Below are 10427 nucleotides of genomic sequence, written 5' to 3'. Positions count from 1 at the left end.
AGGTTCCTTCCAACCCCTAACATTCTGTGAAAAGGGATCCTAGTGGGACTCTGTTATACTGTGACTGCTACAGGGCAAAGAATTAGGGCAGCCACTTGTGCAAAATAATATGTACAGTTAAGAATTGTAAAACCAAACACAAAGTGTTCTCTGAATTAAAAATACTTCAATCTCTCAAAAAAAAATATAAAATTTCCTCATTTCAATTGTGAAGAAAATGCAATGTAGTCAAAGCATCCTGAGCTGCTTGTTTTCTTCTTTACACAAAAGGACAGCAGTGAGTGGAGCGCGGGACAATTTCTGCAGTAACAACATGACATTATCAGCGCGAGAAGTATGTGTTCAGTTCTCAGAATACAATCATCCACTGGTGAATAATAAACGAACAAACCACATGGACAGTTTTGAGGTTTTTTATAACTCTAAATATCGAACTTATCAATAAAGATTTCCAACCTGAACTGCTATCCAGCTAGAGATCTCAGCATGAGAACAGAAAGAAACTTTAAATTTAAAGGTTACTTAAATCATTTTGCAAATAAAAGTTCCAGAATGAAGACATTTGTAAAATGTATTATCCACATATATATATATATGGAAGGCTTCCGATATATTGTTCTTGAAATATTTTATACTCATATTATTGGCATGCAATACCAAAATTATTATGATTGTGATAAGTTAGAGTAGTTTCACTTTTCTTTTGCAGAAAAGCTATGCTAACACTTCAGCTGGCAACATGACAGTTTCCATGAAAATCAGCTAAAAATGTTGCCACATTCACTGAAGCCTACAAAAGAAAGGCAGCACAAATCTGTACTTGAAATTCAATTTCTAGTACTCCAGGCACAAATTCTAGTCTCTAAGATTGTGGCCTGTTACAGAAAAAAAAATAATCCCTCACAAATTTGACACTGCATGTTTACTCCCATAGACAAATGAAACATAATAAGAAATAAACATTTCAAAACACCAGCGGTTAACTTCAGAGAATAATCAATGAAACTTAATTTTCAGAGAACTACCTGAAAGGAGGTTGTAGCAAGGCAGGGGTTGGTTTATTCTCCCTAATGGAGAGTGATAGGACAAGAGGAAATGGATTTAAATTGGGCCAGGGTAGGTTCAGGTTAGATATTAGGAAGAATTTCTGTACTGAGAGGGTTGTCAGGCATTGGAACAGGCTGCCCAGGGAGGTGGTTGAGTCACCGTCCCTGGAGGTGTTTAAGAGATGGGTGGATGTTGTGCTGGGAGGAATCGTTTAGTAGGTTCATAGGGCTGGACAAAGGCTGGACTTCTAGGTCTCTTCCAGCTGTTACGATTCTATGATTCTATAATACCTTACTCTGAGTAAAATGTAAACTAACTTTTTAGTGGACTACACTAGAATAGTGTATTCAAAAGGAAAAACTCTTATCATTTTGGCTTGGCTCTGACAATTCAGAAAATAAAACAAAACCACACAATTTAAAGTAATATACTGTCTTAATATGTTCTACAGCATGTCACTACTAGTTGAACGTTACTCACCTTGGACTATGATGTATGCAGTCGCATGGATATTATCTATGCTGTTAGTTGCAAAACATGTATACTCGCCACTGTCCTCCTGCTTCACGTTTTGTATGTAAAGCCCTCCAGATGGAGTGATCGTGATGCGAGGGTCACTTGGCAGAGGGCTTCTGTCGCCTTTGGTCCAGGTAATTCGTGGCTGAGGGTGCCCAGTTGCGCTGCACTCTAAGGTAACGCTCTCTCCAACTAACACTTCAGTATTTTGCGGGTGAATCACAAAACTTGGCCGGGCTGTGAGAAGAGTGTGATGCTCAAATATGACTCGCAGCTCACACAGCACTAATTTAACTGAATATTTTAAGTTTGGTGAATCTAGGAGGGGTTTAATAGCTCCGACATGCTTCTAACTTGGTGCAAACTCTGCCTCTCTTTAATCCTAATCTAGATGCAGACATTTATAAATAGTAATAGATAAAAAACGAAAGCTCATACAATTGCATTGATGTTTTTTCTTAACATTAAATTCACTTTCAAACACCTCCTTCTCATTTGCTTTATAAAGGTCTGACATCCAGAAAACAAACTGGCTACAAATTGCTGTAAGAGCATAAAAAGACAAAACTAGTTAAGCTCCAATTTGGTAACTTTCTCAAATACATGTCTGGTTTGCAGTGACATTTTAAGTTTACCTGATGCTGAGTGACAGAACAAAATCTTCTCAGAGTAAAGTTTGGAATTTAAAAACATTACATTTCTGGACAGGAATTTAGTGCTTGCAAACACAAAGTCCTGGCTGGCTAGACAGAGATTCAGGCCAAAAAGTTCCTGAGCAAGGATGGCTGCTCAGGGTGTACGAAAATTTTCACGAGTGGCACATTCAGAAGTTTGGGGATTTCACGTATCCCACAGGAACATTATTGTACCAAGCAACATTGCAATGCAGCAGCCTGCAAGACTATCAGAATTTCGTACTACAGTAAATATATTAATTAATTGCCCGAATTGCATTTTTGTTCTAGGGATATCTCATTTAATGATCTAGTTCTTAAGATACTCAAGCACAAAAACTCTACATGTCAAGAACATATGAGATCCAAAGCTTCATATTTTTAGCAATCTTATTATCAAAACAGTTCTCTATCTGAATGCAAAATTCAATCTTGATGTTCTTTACCTGGTGACTCAAAGTACCTAAGAGTAACTTCCTGAGTTTTCACTTCTCCAGCCACATTTTTTGCCATGCACTGGTAAATGCCTTGGTCTGTTTCTTGAGTATTCTGAATCATTAATGTGCCATCATCTAGCAAGTTTAGACGGGAATCTTCTTTCATACTGAGCTCATTACTGTGAAGAAAAGAATCTGCTGGAGTTAAACCTTTACATCAAAAGCACAGAAAACTGCCAAATAACAAAACTCAAAAATATATGACCCAAAGTAACTTGGGAGGGGAAACAGTTCTACTGAGTTAAGTTATAGAATTTTTAGTTTTCTCCTGAAAAAAGGAAAAACAAAAAATCAACCAACTTTGCTTACACAAGCAATACATCTTCAAAATTAAAAGCCAAAATATTTTTATGAGTAAAAGCTTAAAGGGAAGAACTGCATAAAATACACATATCTGGTCTCCTTTTCCTTTAAGGCAAATCTTAATGCCAAATCAATTCAAAATGTTTTCACTGGAAATGTATCATGAAAGTGCAACACTCAAGATACTTTCTACTAGAGAGAGGAGTTAGTTGCTATAAAACCATCTTTGTGCCAATGTCTGTCGGGATTGCCTAAAGAGCACTAAGAAACCTGATTTGTACTAGCTAGAAATGTATGCCAAGATTAGGTCTTCAGGCTATGTTATGGATGCATTTCTGTGACATTAACTAAGAATAGTCATGGGTTTCTATTAAAGCAATTGCTTCTCACTCCATCCATCAGTACATGGTGAAGAAAGCACAGAGGAGGGATGAGATCTTGCCCTCTACGCACAAAACCCAGCCTACTGCTCATCTATTCAACACACTGCTCAATGGGTCAATGGCTTTTGACTGAAATCTTGCCATATTCAACTACCCTGCAAAGAGCTTTGCTCTCATTCATGCAGCCAGGAAACAAGCCAGAGTCAATAATCCCATGCCCCAAGCTCAAATTTCTTCTTAAAACTCTTTCATATGTGTATTCTGCATACATGTTTTCTTAGTTTATTATAAGAAATACATGAGCCAAAGAAAATTTTAATTAAATAATTATAGCATAAAAGTTCAAGGCTCTGCTCTTGACATACCCCATAGACACTGTACCTTTGCTGTGCGGGGGGTTCTCACCGACTTCAGCACAAAGGTACAGAACCAGGACTCTATGTCATTCCATTTTATCAGCAACTAACAAACTAAATGGGCACCAATTTATGTTCTGGATCCAGTTCTCCATGTGTGTAAGTGCATTATTAAGCCAAAGTCTGATTAAGCTAGTGGTAATCTCACAATTCATGTGTCCATTGTAAATTTACAACACTTTAAAGGGGGTGATGTGCTGCCATGGGGCTGGGTCAGTCATCCTGTGCTCGGAGCTGCCGGAGGGAGCCAGGCTCTGGGAAAAGCTTGAGCAATCACCCTGCAGCCGGCTGGTCCTTGGGCTGCTGGAAGACACAGTCTTCTCAGACCCTCCCTCTATCCCCTAAGGAGTGAGGAAAAGCAATGGAGCAGGTTGCCCAGAGAGCCTCTGCTACCTTCATCCTATGAGGCTTTTAACACCCAGCTGGATAAAGCACCCTGGTATGATCCTGCTTGGAACAGAAAGCTGCACTGGAGACCACCTGATGCCCTCCAGCTTGAATTGCCCTACAATAAGCAGTTGCCTGCCCTCCATGTACTGGTCTGGGGGAGCCTGGAAATTGATATATTTCTCCTGTCCTGGCATGGAGCTACAACTTGGAGGAAAGCTGCCTCCACAGAGCTGGGGCTCAAGGAGGACCTTCTCTGAAACCTAACTTTGATCCAGCTGAGTCCTTTAAAAAAGTAGCTTTTGCTCTGCCTCAGAATGCACACAAACACTAGCTAATCCACAAACTGCATGTGCAACATGTCCGTATTGAGTTGCCTGGTACTTGCACCTAAATGATCTTAGCTTTACAGGTGTAAATGCAGCTGGAAACCTTACCAACAGTATTAGTCATAAATTAATATTTTTCTAAAGTTATCAGCTCTTAAGTGTTTAGAATTATTATGAAAACAGATCTGGGCATTTATTACTTCACATACTTTTTAAAATTATGTTTCTGCTGTAACTACTCCATATATAAGCATGTAATGCAAGTGGACATGCACACAGAAACGTACATACACAAACATACTTACATCGAGTTTCTCTCTTCCTCTTTTAAACTTACTTGTTTCGAAGCCAGATAATTTCTGGTTTCGGATTGCCTTCAGCTCTGCAAGTGAAGTACACTGTATTCCCTGATGTAACATCCACATCCTGAGGCTCTGATGTAATTCTTGGCCTCTCTGTATCAACAATAAAACGTACAAGGTACTCTTACTTGTTTTAAAACTACTAAAGAATACTAAATAAAACATTTTCCATACATGTTGTAGAAAAAATATTCTTCACAAATGTTTTAACTTAAAATATTTATATGCTTAATCAGGATTAAACTTACTTTTCCCTATGCAAAAGTGACTGCAGCCTTTCTGACCTCTTCCACTGTTCCTTAGGACCTTTAGCAGACTGGAAACGGATTGTGCAAATTTGTATCAAGTTCTGAAGTAGCTGTTTTATTTATTTGAACAAAGGCTCAATTTACTTATGAAGGAGGACCTTTAAAGCACTAAGTACATGTGCTATTTAAAATAACTTCCTCTAGATAAGTATCAGTACCTAACCTGCCTCCTACAGAGTAATTTGTCCTGCTCGCTTCCTGCAGTTTCCATATTCAGGCTCCTCAGATGTGCAGAGAGCTAGTAGGATGCCTTAAGAATTATTCTTGCACTAAATCTCCTTTTTACTACCTTTTCCAAGAAACTGGTTGATGCTTACAGTCATAATTCTTATGATCAAAATTACATCCAACAAATAAGTAAAAGGACAATTACTTATTTTATACCCACATTTCTGGGCAGTGAAATGCCCATATCTTGATAAAAAACCTGCACTTTGATTTCGACACAGAATAGGTGTGGGGCTGAGCCCCAGGGTGCCCACTGGGTCAAACCTTTGCACCCTGAGGCTGAAGGAACACAGGCAAACAGGAGGACTATAATAAAAGTGCTTATCCATTAAGCTTTAGCGACAGGGATTTCAGTGCCTGTGCAGGGCAGTCCTTGTAAGTACAGCTGAGTGAAAAGGAAATCCAGCAGCCCAAGCCAATTCCAATAATATCAACAAGAGTTTTAAAACTCCTGTGAAATCAGGAGCAATTCTGTACAGTTTCTTTCTTCCCTTTTCTTTGTACAGAAGAGAATAAAGGACACTAACCACTATTAATGTAACACCAAAGGCCCTAGTTGACAATCCTTTTAGATCAAAACTGAAATATAAAATGGAAAAATAAACTCTTTCCAGATAACGACAGTTAGTTCCTCAAGAAGAAACTTCAAACATGAGTATATTTGTTTCATTAAAGATAGGCTGAGGAGTAAAAGCAATCAGTTCTGTCAGAATCAGACAAAAACTGAGAAGAAACACAGGGAGATTTCTGGAAATAACCCATATTGACCAAAGGTGGTCAGTTATAGCAGAGCATAGAACAATAAATTCTAACTAAACTGAAAAAAAGAGTTTAGGTTCATTTAACAGATTAAAGAAGCCATCAGGAGGTGGCAAACCCACCACAGTTAAGTTCTTCCGGAGTTATTGTGGCCACTGATCTTCCCTGGATCCTTCGCGGATACTCACAGGTAGCTGCTGCTTGAGCATTACCCGACTCTGCGTATGTCTTCAGCAGCTCTGCCAGCCACAGGATCTCACAGTCACAGTGAAGAGCATTTGAATCCAAACGCCTGCACAAAAGAAGAAGCAGCCACAACACCTTTCAGTAAGCTTCAACTCTTTTGCTAGGATCAACACAGTTCTGCAACACCAGCGGCATCTCTATCTGTGAATACAGACAATAGGCGATATGGAGTACAGGTGACAGTTACTTGCTTATATGCATTCTATTTATATGCAGTCTTTATCACAAAAAAGCATATTATTTTCACTGCGTGGGTAGGACTGTGTTCAATGTAGCAAGCAACTAAACAACATTTCTTTTTTAATCCCAGCACTCAGTGAATAAATCAGGTTTTATTTAAGACATTACACACACTTTGCTTAAATAAGGAACTTACAACATTCTCCCCATTTTTACTTTTTTTTGTGATTAATACTTATTACTGCAGTAATTTCACAGCTAACCTGATGTTTTTACAACTTCACGTTTTGCTGATCAGGCAGCTGAAACAAAGACACAGTTTTTTATTTAAGTATTAAGCTCTTGTGGCATTCAGTGGGTCAGTAACCTCATAAAACACTTGTCTATTGTAGATAATGAAAACCCATTAATTCAGTGGAATTTCTAGTAGTGAAGGTCCCTGTTACTAAATGGAGCCCTGCACTTTCTAGTGAGGGGTCCTGTAGGAAAAAAACAAACAGTAAGTACAGGAATCTGTAACATTAAATATATCTATATATAGATTGGAAATAAAATTGCATGGCAAAGCAACCTCAGTTTGGCATATCTTTGAGGGTAGTAAACATTTTGAACATTTTCTGCTTTAATTTTGTTTAACCTTTTGTACAAATGCCCAGATATTATTTCTTCCCTGTTCTCCTATGAGAAACTGGTAAAACCAAAGGTACTTTTTAAGTTACTGCACAAATACCTCCCAATATATTGGATGTTACAGTAGAATTTACATCTGGAACATGGAAGTCATGATGTGACCTTTAGCGATAAGCTGTGCCAGGTCAGAGGACAACAGGTCAGCCAAGCCCAGTGTTCTGTTCCATTAATAGTCACTATTAAAATTATCTTCCGCTCAGGCATTATGTGAAGAATTATCCCTTTGTGTTCACTCGAACTCAAGAATTTAAGGGAGGTGTGAGCGAAACAGTTATTACTGGAAGGTACATACATCATGAAAATTTACCTTCTTTTTCGCATTTTGCCCACAGTTAAAGGCACGGTTTCACAACTGTCCTAAACCACCGTCCTTTTATGTCCCTTGAGATCTCTTTTCCTGGTAAAGCTTGAGCTGTGCAAGATTGACTTGGTGCAGGGCACACTCTCAGCAGTCCTCCCAGCAAGAGGGGCATGAACGCATGGCTGCCTTTCTCAGAATGCCAGTCCTGGGTAATCCAAACAATGTCTATCCTAGGTCAGTGGAGACCCAAAGTTTGGGACAGAAAACCCTCTGCAACTCACCTTATTACAGTACTCATAACTACTGATTTCGAGTTTTCAAATGCTACTGAGGGACTAAGAAGTATCTGATTTTCTAAGCATTTAAAGGAGAACCAGCTTCTGGGATTGTTTTTGTAAGTAATACCTTTTTATAATCATGATTTTATCATCAGATAAGGACAAGTAAAACAAAAGAAAATACCAAAAATAAACCAAAATTGAAAGACATCACAGAATAATCACCCATGCAGACAACAGGGGAGAAACAAAAAATGATCACTCTATATTATTTAGTCTACAGAACAAGAATATATGATTATATGATTACGAATAATTCCAAGGTAAGAAACAAAGACAATTACATAGTCAGTCAGCAATGGTCTCAATGTATGTATGTAAAGAACTGCAGCACAGCTTACGAACACGGTTTTTTTTAAAAAAAATTATGCAATGAAAGGCATTTGCAAACAAGATAAATATACAGTATAATTAGATTATTTAAATTTTCTTTACTGCAATAATAATTCAGTTTACTTACAGTCTCTTCATAGATTCTAAATGGCTAAATGTTCCAGGAATCAAATGAGCTATTCTGTTGTTATGCAAAAATCTGTTAAAAAGCACAGAAATATGAATGTAATAATTCAGATTTTGATATATACTTCTTTCATTTACATTCTTCTGAAAGTCCTTTAAGATAAAATAATTTTTAAAAAATAAAATAAAAACCGAACCTTTTCCAGCAATTCATTGGCTTCTATTTTTTAAGTGGCCTCAAAGGTGTATTTGGTATATCCACAAGGGGAAAAAGAAGCCATAGGGACACAAATTAATCAAATCAAAGAGAGCTGGTAAGTATTCAAAAGAGAAACTAAAAAAAGTTATAACATAAATCTCTTATTTCTTCATTCATAACATTTATTTTAGGCCAAGCATTGATCACAGCTTTTTTTGGAAATAGCTTTGCAATAGAAAAAATATACCACCGGCGACGCTCATTTCCGCATGCCGCTAAGGTCAGCCTGACCAAAGTGTTCTTGGCAAAGACTATGCAGTAGTTACAACAAAAAAAATCAGATTAAAAATAATCTATGGGAATAATATTATTTTCCAGTTTCAAACATTTGATTTAATTCAAACAAAGAAGCAAGCTGACTTCTGAATCTTACCCCAAGAAAAACAAAACTTACAGCCTTTCAAGTTTTGGAAGATGGGTAAAGGATTCAGGTTCCAACGTTTCTATTTGATTAAAGTGCAGATACCTGAAAATACGTTAAACAAAAAGAAAAATGCTGAAATAGTTTTCATAAGGAAACTGAAACATTATAAAGCATTTGTTACTGTTTACACATTCTTTGCACATCTAAATGGTGATAGTGATTTAGGGGCTTAACTTTCTTCTGTTATCACCTGAATCCTGTACTTAATCTGAGAAATACAAGACACAGCGAACAAGAAGCGTCTGCAGACCACTATATATAATGTATCTCTATGCATCTGTACATACATGTGCAAAAAAAATCTTTGAAAATCACTGCTTTGGAGACTTTGGAGATACTACTTTAAACACTCTTTTACCAAGTCTAATTTTCATTTGTATGCATACTTGAACAAATATACACAGGAAAAATAAAATTATTATTTTTTACAGGAAAATGTTACAGGCTGTTTAGAAAACATTTACAGTTTCCAACAGAATAACATTTTTAGAGAAAAACTGTTTTCATTGCTATTGCACTGAGTGATAATTTCAAAAGATGCTGAAATGTAACATGCTCTAGTGTATGAATTTAAAGACATGAATGTTCTGAAAAGCTCAAATGCCAAACAAATTCCTAATATAAAACCAACTTTGACTGAATTGCTTTTAGACAAAGGGCTTCCCAGCAATTGAGGTACAAGTAAACACCACAGCTGTCTTGATGCTTAAGTAAGCTGCTAATATTACACGGCAACAAATATTACACAGTTGTTAAACCTGTAAATCTAAAAAGGTCTAACACAACTAGATAATTAAGCAGGTTATTAATCTGTAACTGCTGTGACAGTATTGGCCATTGTAGAGGTACTCCATAACCTTGCAGATGAGAAAACAAGAAATAATTGATAAGACTTGCACAAGGAACTGTGAAAATGATTTATAGACTTTGGTTATTTCCAAACGTATCCAAACCTCCTAAAGTTTCCTCTTTGACCTCTGATAAACTCAGGAATGCGCATGTATAGAAAGCACTGTGGGCTGAGGATCGAAAAAGCCCATCATTTGGAAACAAAGAAAAAAATCTCAGATCTCCAAACACCTCCAGAAAAAACAAGTCTTTAGGATGAAAAGCGAAAGAACAGGGAGAATGCCTTGTGCTGAAACACATCACACGCGCTACTCCCCAACTGGAGGTGGATGGCTGCCACAGAGAGAGGAAAAGCGGGAACAAGCGGCGGTGATGGCTGAGGTGACAGTCGAGCGTGGTTGGGGTGAGGGCTGGGAAGCTCGTGCGGCGGCGAGGAGCCAGGCCCGTGCCTGGCAGCCTCCCAGCCCCCCCG

The 10427-nt window shown here is 37.8% G+C and overlaps 1 protein-coding gene across 1 annotated transcript; it reads right to left on the bottom strand.

The window, feature by feature from the left end:
- Window positions 1-1527: 1527 nt before the first annotated feature.
- On the bottom strand, window positions 1528-9148 carry LOC104272603 (peroxidasin homolog; the record flags this gene model as incomplete). The annotated part of the gene is made up of 6 exons (XM_009867647.1): window positions 1528-1800; window positions 2684-2853; window positions 4890-5007; window positions 6332-6501; window positions 8425-8496; window positions 9077-9148. Coding segments are annotated over 6 exons (875 nt in total), but the record flags the coding sequence as incomplete, so codon positions are not given.
- Window positions 9149-10427: the final 1279 nt, after the last annotated feature.

Source organism: Apaloderma vittatum, unplaced genomic scaffold, assembly GCF_000703405.1.
Source record: "Apaloderma vittatum isolate BGI_N311 unplaced genomic scaffold, ASM70340v1 scaffold30434, whole genome shotgun sequence".
Taxonomy (NCBI): Eukaryota; Metazoa; Chordata; class Aves; order Trogoniformes; family Trogonidae; genus Apaloderma; species Apaloderma vittatum.
Note: the sequence above shows the minus strand (reverse complement) of the source record. Positions and strands in the feature narration are given on the sequence as shown.